This window comes from Meriones unguiculatus, chromosome 5 (assembly GCF_030254825.1).
Source record: "Meriones unguiculatus strain TT.TT164.6M chromosome 5, Bangor_MerUng_6.1, whole genome shotgun sequence".
Classification (NCBI taxonomy): Eukaryota; Metazoa; Chordata; class Mammalia; order Rodentia; family Muridae; genus Meriones; species Meriones unguiculatus.
Window position 1 is genome coordinate 122,314,056 of NC_083353.1, and position 12,140 is coordinate 122,326,195.

Genomic DNA, 12,140 nt, shown 5'->3' on the forward strand with positions numbered 1-12,140 from the left:
GGAGCATCTTTTTCTACCAGATAACTTAGTACCAAAACAATTTGGCTTTAGAGTTCTGAGATTTTAAAATAGTAGGTAAATAACTAATGGGTCTACATCACTATTGCCTAGATTTACACATGAAGAGAGTAAGGATTGGAGAGGTTGAATTGTTTACTTAAGATTTTAAGAAATTGAGATTCAATCTCTGGGCTTCACCTCTCTGGGCTGTACCTTAAATAGCCAAAGCTACCTTCTCTGATCCCTCTCACATTAATGCTAGCCTCTTTTGGTTCTACCGTGCCTGGCACTTCAGACCGTTTTCTAGCTCTTCCCATTCTGAGCTCCTGTTCTTTGCTACATGATGCTCCAAAGGTCCTAGAGAGAAGCAGTTTGGTATCTTTGCTTTTCCAGCCGGAGCCAGAGTGGTACCCTACAAATATGAACTTAGCTGAACTTACAACTTAACCCTCAGAATCAAGAAAGAAAGCAATATTAGAGCCATTAGAGGTCAGAAGTCCGAAGGCTTGATGGTGTTCAGCTCTTCCATGAACGAATGAAGGAGTCTCTCCTATGTTGTGCTGACCATGATAATTCTTTGCCAGAATAACTACACCAACAGCCCTGCCCCCGGCACTCACGCAGCACATCATAGGCGATCAGGGTTTGTTTTAACTTTCAATTTGATACGAACGGGAAAGATGTGGGCAGATAATCTCCATGAGGGATCGTGAAGATCAGGAGGACACCTGTCTTAACTGATATGGAAAGACACCTGAAAGCGGATGGTACCTCACCCTGGGTTTGGGCCCTGGACTATAGAAGAGCAGAGAAAGCTTGCTGAAGCGGTCAATGTGTGGGGGTGCGTTTTCTCTTTGCTCTTGACAACAGACATGATATGGTCAGTGTTATGCCCAGTTCTCGAACCCCAAAAGACCAGGAATAAATAGACTCCACTGTAAATACATGAGGTTTTTAAATTGTATATGCATTGGAACACAGGATGCAAACTTCCTGTGGAAACAGGAGAGAAATGCAGCCCCGAGGTCTAGGGGTAGAGTTTTTTAAAGGGAAAAATGCAAGCAGGGACTTACATGCTTTGGCATTACATGATTGGGAAAGGGAAATTGACTTTTGAAATGATTGGTCCGCTTTAGGCACCAAGACTACAAACAGTTCTGGCCTGGTCATATGGGTCAGTTTCCTAGCAACTGTATAATTAGTGGGCGGGCAAGAACACAGTGAAGCTGGTTCTTCCCCACAGGGCATTAAGGCTGGACATATCTCCATTTGGCTGGCCGTGGTGCAGGCTTGTGCTCTAACCTTTAAAATAATAGCCATTGATTTTTAATCCTGTGGTATCTCAGTCAGCTGCCTCAAGTTCCCACCCTGCCTCTTCCACCGAGATAGACTATGATATAACATGGAATTGTGAGTTTCCCATCCCTAAGTGGCTCTTTCTCAGGGTATCGAAACGATGGAAATGAAACCAGGACATACACACAGACACACATTCCTGACAGAGTAAGAAGGAGGTACCTTTTCTGAGGACATTGGTCTGTTCAGAATACTCTACGTATGTAGGAATCTGCTCCACAATATACAGAGTACCGTCACCAAGGCTCTTCTTGATAGTCACCTTCTTTAAGTCCAGGACCATGTACTGGTTGTTGTAGGTACCTGAAATGTGGGGAGACAGATATGCCTCAGCTGGCTAACTGCCTGAGAACCTCAGCTGATTAACAACTGTAAGGCTAAACAGAGGCGCACGCCTCAGGATTCTTGCACAGAACCACTTACCAGAGTTGTACTTGGAAAATATCTCTGCCCAGTCCTTACCACCCTGTGCCATCATGTTGGCCACACGGACTCTTTGCCAGGCCAGGAGGGTCTCGGGTACCACCAGCTTCAGCAGGGTCTTATTGTAGACACTGTTGGTGGTCTGGAGCAGTATCAGGCCACTGCTAAGAATGTAGAAGTCATCCAGAGATTCCAAGAACCCTAGAGGAACAGCAAATGCACCGGTCATCACATGCACACCTGGCCCACGCAGTCGCCGTCAGCACAGGGTTCGTTACATACACTGTGGGTGTATGTGTATTAGCAGCTATGGCTTTCTCTTCTCTCTAGCGTGCCAGTGGGGACGGGGGCTACGGGAGCACACACAAACAACAGCCAGAGCTAGATCCCTAACTCAGCAGGACTTTGCAGAATTTATAGTTCAGGGGGGCATCAGCAGGGCCCATCGATAGGCCGTTAAGGCTAGAGATATCATCTTTCTTCTTTTTCCAATCTGTTCTTTACAGATTTTATTGGAGTCTGCATGAGTTCGAATCGTGGATGAATCTACATGTTTGCATCTGAACATGGCTCTGAAAGGAGACCTGGTGGGTGGCGGTTTCTAACTGTTGGCGACAGGGTGGGATTGTACTGAGGTCTGCGCTGGGCTGAGTGTGCACAGGTAGACTGGGCACCATAGGTGCCGTGCAGGCCGAGAATGTTAAATCAACGTCTGAGAGCCCAGAATTAGACGAGGCTCCTCCGGAAGGAGGCCAGGGGCTGGAGCAGGCTTGCTCCTTCTAGTACGTGCACACGAAGCTCAGCCCTGGCTGTAAGAAAGAGCTCTCATGGACAGAGAGTCGGCTGCTGCCCTCACCTCGGACTTCCCAGTGTCTAAAACTGAGGACAACAGATTTCTATTGGGAAATTATGAAGTCCAGACTTTTCTGTTATGATAGAACAGACTGACATAGGCTCAAAAGTCCACTATTTCATAATGCTCCCTCTTCTTTTTGGCATATCTGACTATTGTTACCTATATTTTTTTATTATCTAAACTGTTATTCTCTTAATATTTTGAGTTTTTCAAATTTATATTCAGTTTACCATTGTTGTGTGTATATATACCGTGTGGGGACACCTGTACTGTGACACAAGTGGAGATCAAAGAACACCTTTGTGTAGCTGGTTCTTTTTCTGGTTCTTTTTTTTGCTTCATTTTGTTTTTGTCAACTAGACATAAACTTGGGACATATCTGGGAAGAAAGAACCTTATTTGGGAAAATGCCTCCATCAGATGTTCTGCAGACAGGCCTGTGGGGCATTTTCTTGATTAATGATTGATATTAGAGAGCCCGGAAAACCATGGCTGGTCCCGTCCCTGGCCTGGTGGTCCTTGTGGTCCCGGTGTGTCTAAGAAAGCAAGCTGAGCATGCTCTGCTTCAGTTCCTGCCTCCAGGTTCCTGCCTCAAGTCCCTGCTGACTTCCCCGGTGATGAGTCGTAGGCTGTGGCTGAAATAAACCCTTTCCTCCATAGTTTGCCTTTGGTCCTGGAGTTTACCACAACAGTAGAAACCTTAGTGGTCCTCTCTTTCTGCCTTGTCATGGGCTCCAGGGATTGAACTTATACTATTAGGATTTCAAAGCAAGCATTTTTACCCACTGGATCATCTTGCTGGCTCTCAGTGTTTGGGGATATTTTAAGCTTACTTTTATTTCATGAGTATGAATGTTTTGCCTGCGTGTACATACCTACATGATATACCTACATAGGTCCATCATTTATGTGCAGTGTTTGGGGGGTCTAGAGGGGACATCAGAACCCAGGGAACAGGAGTTACAGACAGTTGTGAGCTGCCATGTGGGCTCTGGGAACCAAACCCAGTCCCTCTGCAAGAGCAGCATGTGCTCTTCAGCACGCCTCGTTTTGGTTTTTTTAACCAAAAGGTAAAACTATATAATCTATCTATAGGGTACATCTGACATTTAAGTGTACACATTGGGAATGGCTCACTCAATTCTTTAACATATGTGCTGATTAATATTTTTTCTTCACACTAACTTCTTTTTTGCACCTAAACCACTTACCTTTTTGTATACGTCAATATCTAAAGAAACGGGAGTTTAATAACTCTCAACCCCCGATTCCGCTCCCAAAACATTAAAATAAATGCTCTTCTTATGTACAAAGAGGACTCATACATGTCACACCTGAAGCCACACCACCAGAATGCTGAGTGTCATTGTGCAACTTCTAAGAGCCTGGAATGGGCCAGGTAGGATGGAGGTCCCATAGCGGTTACATCAAGCCAAAGGCTCAGAAGTGTGGCCAGATGTGGTAGCCTACATTCCCAGTGCTTCGGAGGTGAGAGAAACGGGATCAGGTGTTCAAGGTCATCCTCAGCTACTTAGCAACTTCAAGGCCAGCCTGAGCTGCATGAAACTCTTACCTGCCTCAGTAAGTGAAAACAGAGGGAACAAGAGGACTCGAGAGCAGCCTGCACCTCAGTTATGCGCATCGCTCATACTAAACCCTGCGGTTGCCGACAGCCCGAGACTGCGTGACTTCCTCCAGCTTGCACAATCTACGCTGAATTTCCAGAGTTTCAGAGACACAATGTTAGTGGAAGGAGCCAGCTGGCTCCATGAGCTTCTCCATGGGCTGGGTTAGCTTACATAAGAGCATTCAGAAGCAAGAGTGAGGTACCTACTCGCGTCTGTATGGGCTTGACAGCACCCTGGAATGCAATTCCAGCAAGTACCCTCTCTGGAGGACACAGGCTGGATATGGGACAAAGGGGACGACTCATTCATTCCTTAGTTCCTTTTGCCGTGCTCAGACTGTACAGCCGAGCATGGCTGCTGTGAGCAAGCAAGGAAGCTCCTTCTCTGTGCTCTGAGACAGCAGGCTGGCCAGCTCCCTCCTTGCTGTAGTAGCCTCTCTGGACACAAGAGGGCAGGCATTCGTACTGAAAGAGTGCATGAGGGCTGTACTCTAACAATCCTTGTAGAGTAAGGAAGGCTGAGGACACTACAAGATAGAAAGATACAGCTTTCCAGGGCTCTTGAACAGCAAAAACAAAATGATGAATTGGTTCACGAGAACTACTTGGGGATGGGGACTCTGTAGCATAGACCTTAAACACAGCCAGGAAAAGCCTCAAGGAGAGTACACAGTGCTCTAAAGGGAAACATTGGCTGTATCAATCCCATTCTCGCTGCCTTCACTCACCAGAAGCCGTAAAAGGCAGATTTTCAGCAGTTAAGGAAAGTGAGAAACTCCAGTCTTATAAACGTCTACCCTTGTGTGCTCTAAGATGACATCTCATGGTAACTTTCTTGCTGAGCTTAAGAAGTAAAAGGAACTTTTTTTTTTTTTTCCAGAAAATAGGGTGTACTTTAAGGGCCAGTGAGGTGATTTAGCAGATTAAGGTACTTGCTACCGAGCCCGATTGATGATCTGAGTTCTATCCCTGGAACCCACTTGGAGGAAACAGAGAAGATACTCCTGAAAGTTATCTTCTGACCTCCACATGCTTCTTATGGCACACACACACACACACACACACAATGGCCTGTGTGTATACATACACACTAAATAAATAAACAAATGTAAAACTGTTAATGCTTACTGTAGTGGTGCCTGTATTAATCCCATTTACTCAGGAGGCACAGGCAGGGGGATGGAGAGGTCAAGACCCAGATAAAAGATAAAGAGTATGGGCTGGAGAGCTGTTCACTGGCTGCCTTCTAGTCTCTGACACTGTGCTCTAAAAACACTAATGGGAAAGCCTGAGCTGGACGAGGAGATGCCTGTGATCCCAGCACTTGGGAGGCAGAGGCAGGCAGATATCTGTGAGTTCGAGGCCAGCCTGGTCTACAAAGAGAGTCCAGGACAGCCAAGGCTACAGAGAAACCCTGTCTTTAAAAACCAAAAAATAAAAAAATAAAAAAAGGAAGAGTGTGTTCTAAGCAGAGAACTCAGGAGACGCCCACTCACTCCCGCTTATTCTTGTGGCCCTGACCTGCTGGAAAAGCAGCCGGAGCCAGCTTGTTCTCTAAGAAGGAACACCCACCCTGTAATTTCAGCTGATTCAGAACATTCAACATCAGAGGTCTGACGAGCTGGCTCTGCAGCCCACAGGCAAGCCTAGGGGATTAGCGGCTACTCTGAGATGCCAAGAGAGACCCTCCTCATCACCTCCCCAACCTAGAAGTACAATATTGATCACAGACTGCCTCTAGTCCCGAAGTTTCGGTTGTTTTGTAGCCAGCCATAGCTAACTGATGTGGTGACAATAATTCAGTTACACAATACATTAACTTGAACTGGCTTGCTTTGATTTGATTATTGTTGTTAGGTTGTTTTTTTGCTTTGGGTGTGTGTGTATGCCTGTGATATGTGTACGTGTGTGCATGTGTGTGTGTTCATTCTTGTGGGTCTCATGCACAGTTTTTTGGTGTGTTTTTGACACGGGTCTTACTGCATAGTTTGGAACTTGCCATCTATACCAGGCTGTCCTCAGACTCACAGAGATCCACTTGCTTCCCCCGCTCCCCAGTATAGGGCTGAAGATGTGCAATCCCATATCAAGATCTTAAATTACGTTTGTTTGCTTAAGAGTGTGTGTTTGTGTCTGAAGCTTCCACAGTGAGAGATGCTTGTTCTTCTTTTTCCTGTTTTTGTTTTCTTTCGGGAGGGAGGTTGCAAGGGTAGAGAGTGGATGGAGAGGCGAAGAGACCAGCAGGATTGGGGTGCATGAGGCAAAATTCACAAAGAATCAAGAAAAAGGTTTTAAAAAGTGTGTGTGTGTACACACACACCAGCATGCTGTGGCATGCACGTGGAGGTTGGAGAATAACCTGTGGGAGCTGGTTCCCTCCTTCTCCACCAATCCCAGGGACTGAATTTGGATCATCCAGCCTGGCAGCTGGCGCCTTTACCAGCTTAGATCTCTTGCAGGCCCCGCCTTACTTTTTTGAGAAAGAGTCCTCAGTAGCCCTGAGCTTGCCACATAAGCTAGGCTGGCTGGTGTGAAGCCCACACCCACCAGTCCCTGCTCCCCAGCTCTGGGATTACACCCAACCACCACCAAGCCCAGAGGTTTTGATGTGGGGTCTGGGAATCAAACCTAAGTCTCTGTGCTTGTGTGGCAAAGCACTCTCCCCACTGGGCGATCTCTCCAACCTCATTGTTCATTTACTTCATTTTTTTGTTTTTTTTGTTTTTTTTTTTCTGTCCCACAGTGTGTAAACTCGACTAAGAAAGGGAATTTTTGTCTTGTGGACTCACACTTGTTCATTTCGGCATCACGACAGGTGCCAACGGTTTAACACAACACGTGCTCAAAAATTAACTGTAAAATTAATTGAAAAAATAAGTTGATAGTGAATAATATTTATGCGTCTACAGCGCTTGGGGCTCCTCACTCTGGAAGGATGGAAGCCATCCTTTGACACACACACACACACACACACACACATGCATACACACCGTAGTTAAACTACTTGAAGCTAGTAAGCAGAAAGTCAGGAATCATCTCTGACAGACTTGGAACACGGCTATTTTTTAGCCACACACACCTGACAGGGGTGATGGGAACAGATGCGCAGTCATGCAAAAGAAAACAGTGATTATTCACATGCACAACTGCATCAGAAACAAGAAGAGTGAGTGAGTCACGGGCCTGTTTAGACTGGGCGGAGCTGGGGGAAATCATTGAGTGGCCAGTTCACCAGGAAGAGAATGGCACGCACAGTGGGCCTTTTGGAGTTATAAGGGAGGATGCTGTCTGAGCCAGGGGGTGGAAGATGACTAAGACAGGTGTGCCCCGCAGGAGGCACCCTATGCTGGGAAGGTGCCAAAGGAGGGAAAACACTCGCCAAAGGGAGTCTGAGAAAGCCGGTGTTAGCTGCAAAACCTGCCTGTAATCCTTTGCAAAGTGTGTCCCTCATCCCTGCCCTGGATTCAAGCTTTTTAAAATGAATGCCAGCCCGGGTAGTGGTGGCACACACCTTTGATCCCAGTGCTTGGGAGGCAAGGGCAGGTGGATCTCTGCTAGTCTGAGGCCAGCCTGGGCCTGTGCTCACTTGTGGACCATTTCTATATTTCTATAGATTTTACTTTTACAGCAGAGTCTCCAAGATCAAAGAGGTAACATGAAATTAGTAAAAGCAATTGTGGCACGTTAAAATGCTCACGGCTTACATTTATTTAAACAGACCCCCTTCTAACCTAGGAAAGTGACCACATCATGGACCTTGAAGACTGACTAAAGCATCCCGGGATCCGCACCTTTCAAGTTTTCTCGTGTGTCTATTGCAAAACCTGCGCTCTGTGGACCACACAGGCAGCTGGCGTTCTCACAGGATGGGCTGCATCCCATGCTAGCATGGCCAGGAGCTAAACACCCCTGCCTGGGAAGAAGAAAGCAACCTTTTGGGCCAGCCAGAAGGCTCAGTGGGGGAACGTGCTTATTCCACAAGCCTAGTGACCTAAGTTTGATCACTGGAATCCATGTAGGTGGACAGAGAGAACTGATCCTGCCCCACTGTCCTCTGACCTCACACCCTCACTGTGGCTCTTCAAGAAGATGTATTCCTATGGGTGACATGGTGTGTGGACGCTATGCAAGTTCCCCTAAAATATTTGGGGGGCAATTACATCTAAGAGGTTTGTATAAGAGACACAGGCAAAGAAAGAACACTCGCGTGCTTGGTGACTCACACTCAGAATGTTCCAGAAGGCTTCCATGACAGGTAATTAAGCTCGAAGCCTTGGTCTCATGGGATCACCGTTACTGGAGTCAATTAAAAGCACTTTGGGTTCCAGCTTTATCCCCAAGCAAATGCTCCTGGAACCCCAAAGGCTGAGTTCATGGTTCCCTTCCTTTTAGTCATCTCTGTTTAATACAATTTGAGCCATTTCAGGAAAGAGACATAGATATTTATAGTCAGATATATTGTGTGGGAACCCATATTGTTGTGTGACTTACATCTATCTGTGTGGACTAGTCACCGTCTCTCAACCTATTTCTGTCTTTAAGGAATCAGATAAAATACCCTTGGACAGTTTTTTTTTTTTTTTTTTTGGTAGAAATTAAATGACTTTATAACATGCCACAGAGCCAGGGAACTAAAAAGATTTTGTTTCCCTTTTTACTCTATAACAGATGAATACAAACAAACAAGATTTGTAGCAATTAATTTAAGCTTTGAATGTGGTCTAAATTCTCATGGTGCTTTTTTCTCTCTCCTATTTCTCTTTCTTTTTTTTTCTTCTTCTGTCTTTTTCTTTGTTTCTTTCTTTCTTTTTTCTCTTTCTTCTTTCTTTCTTTCTTTCTTCCTTTCTTTCTTTTTCTTCTTTTTAAGACAAAGTCTTACTATGTGGCTCTCGTTCTCCTGGAACTCACACTGTAGAGCAGGCTGGCCTTGAACTCACAGAGATCTGCCTGCCTCTGCCTCCCAGAGGCTGGGATTAGAGGTGTGAGCTTCCTTGCTATTTCTCATCAGAATCGCTTTGAAGGTTCTGAAAAATGGCCAAATGTGGGGAGAAACTGAACGGCGGCACAGCACTGTTAAGGATGAGAATGAGGCTTTCTCCCTCAGGCTCTTCATTACCTGTTATGCATCGCACTGTGACCCCTAGAGTTAAGTTTAGAGACCTGACCCTCCCTTTCTTACATCTTGTCTGTATATGGACACAGGGTCAAGAAAGAAGAGATCAACGTGAACCAAGATCCCACGGGTGAGAGCCCAGTTACAGCGCTGTCTTCGTGAAAACAGTGAGGAGTCAGATGTGGGAGCTCCCCTGTAATCCCAGCACTTGGGAACTAGGGCAGTCGTGAGTGGACTCTCCAAACGGGAGCGGAGGTAGGCGGACTAAAGATCTGAAGCTGTAAATTCTGAAAATCTTGAAAGGTGATGAAAAATACTATTTTACAAATCCTATAGGCTCAGCAAGCTCCATGAGAATAAGCACAAAGAAAACAAAAGCCACCAGTCACGGAGACAAATATAAAATACTAGCAATTTACTTCACACCATATATATATATGTAAAATTTCATTAAAATATGTGAATAAAAATTATATGCATATATATACACACTCATACACACAAACATATATAGCACAAAGGACTGTTACTCTCACAGATCCCTATCATTTATTTGAGACAGGGCCTCTAGCATCCCAGGCTAACCTCCAACTCACTATGCAGCTGAGGTTAGTCTTGAACCTCTGATTCTTCTCCCCGCCAAGGGCTAGGATTATCAGTAAAATCACTGCACCTAGTTTAAGTGGTGCAGGGGATTGAACCTAAGATTTCCAAGCACTTTGCCAATTGAAGTGTATCCCCAGCCCTCCTGTGTTTTTAAAGATTGATTAAATATTACCCTGAAGTGAGTTGTGAGTTAAAGTTGTATACTACAGTCCCTAAGCAAGCAGTGACAATGGCAGTGCAGTGTGAAGGAATGTGGCAAGAAAACCAACTTGGGTATTAACTACAGAGTCTTCCAGCTTCACTTATTTTAGGCCTCAGGGTTTGCCGGCCTGTGTATACCCAGTGAGTCGATGCCTAGTGTCTGTTAGAACTGAGGCTGGAGACGGGAGCTGCCACAGGTGCTGGCAACTGAACCCCGGCCTTCTTCAAGAGCAGTGCGGGTCCTCGGTGCCATCTCTCCAACCCCAAATACCAATTTTTTTTTTTTAGATCATTGTGTTAAAATGCTTATAACAGGGAATGAGGAACAGAGAAGGCAGATGAAATAAACTAAGTATCAAAATGGCAAGCATAAGTCCCAAAATATATTACCTTAACTGTAAATGGACCAAACACCATTGTGAAAGGACGCTGTCAACAATTATCTAAGTTTATAAAGTAGAAAGAAAGAAAGAATAATGATAAGATGGAAACTAAAGAAAAAAACTGACAAGGAATAGGAAGCAAATTAGTGGAACTCAGATTTGGATCTTGAAAAATTCCACAAACAAACAAGCAAACAAAAACAACAACAAAAAGAATGCACAAGATCAATACAAAGGGAAGGACCGGAAACTTGACCACAGGTCTCACAGACAACAAAATGTCAGGGGACACATTATCAATAACTTCCTAGCAAAAAACCTTAGAAGGAAAAGAGTCCTTAAAAGAACAAATTTAAGAAGTAGACAACTAGAGCTTATGTCAACGAAAGAAAGCAGATTCCTCAGAATGTTCCTGAAAAATCCCATGCCTTTGTGACTTCACTGGTGAATCCTGTTGAACACTTAAGGGAGAGGATGAATAATGCCAGTCCTTAAGACGCTCTTCACGAGATGTAAGAGGAAGAACAAATCCTATGCTGAGGACATACAGATGCACTTGCCCTGGTGCTAACACCTTTATCTCAAAATGAAAACATACCCAGTGTCTCTTATCACTTAGACACAGAAAACAGAGGTTCTTAGCAAAGTATTGATAATTTGAATAAAAAAAATGAATGGAGTGATGGATCATGATGAGGGTTAACCTAGGAATGTGAAACTAGATTAATGTCTGGAAATCAATGGGCATCAATCAGTCACCAGGTCAATAAAAAAGGAAAACCATATGCTCCGCTCAGTAGGGCCGAGAAGGGAGATGACAAAATAAAACCAAACATTGACTGACAAAATCGCTCGGCAGAGCAGGAAGAGGAGGGACGTTAGTTACCACCACACACACATCGATAGAAAGCCGGGAGCCGACAGGAAACCTGCGGCTGAGACCCCAGTCTTTGTCCCGGCAACTTCGTAGCGGTTTTCATCCAGCTAAGTCTCCAGCACAGCCTAGACTGTTTCCAGTAGCCCGGGAGAGAGGGAGCCATCAAGGTGTGCAGGGGAAGGAAGCAGTACGGTTTCATTCCGAGATGACGGTCTCCCGTGTATAAACCGACCAAAGGAGGAAGTTAGAGAAGTGTCGCACTGGCGGGACACAGACTCGCGGGTCTCAGAGCTGTTTCTGTGGGTAAAGGTCAGGCTCGCCACCAAGCCTGAAGACCCTATGCCCGGACCCACGTGACACAGAGAGCCTGGTTCCTTCTAGGTGTTCTCCACACATACACGGAGCATGACAACTCCTACGTGTGCAACACATGAACAGAGAGAGGTCTCAGGGAAGCAAAGAACACTGGCAAATGTCACTGGAGGCCAGGGGGCGCACGCCGTGGTGGGGCAGAGCTTTCAATTCCAGCGCTCTGCGGTGACAGCACGTGCACATCTTGGGTCTGAGGCCAGCCTGGTCTACATAGTAAGTGTCAGGCTAGCCAGGGCTACATCGTGAACCCTGCCTCAAAAACAGTAAAGTAAAATAGAATATAATGAATCGCTGTCTACACGGTGCTTTCTCTGCTTTTGGTTTTT

General features: G+C 45.4%; 1 protein-coding gene across 1 annotated transcript in view; it reads right to left on the minus strand.

Moving 5' to 3' along the window:
- The window catches only part of Plbd1 (phospholipase B domain containing 1), a 50,820-nt gene that overhangs the window by 6,079 nt on the left and 32,601 nt on the right, over window positions 1-12,140 (minus strand). The window contains exons 7-8 of the mRNA XM_021644294.2: window positions 1,780-1,980; window positions 1,519-1,659 (exon numbers count right to left, since the gene is read on the minus strand). Of these exons, the coding sequence (XP_021499969.1) occupies window positions 1,519-1,659; window positions 1,780-1,980 (342 nt within the window). The remainder of the gene's footprint in view (window positions 1-1,518; window positions 1,660-1,779; window positions 1,981-12,140) is intronic.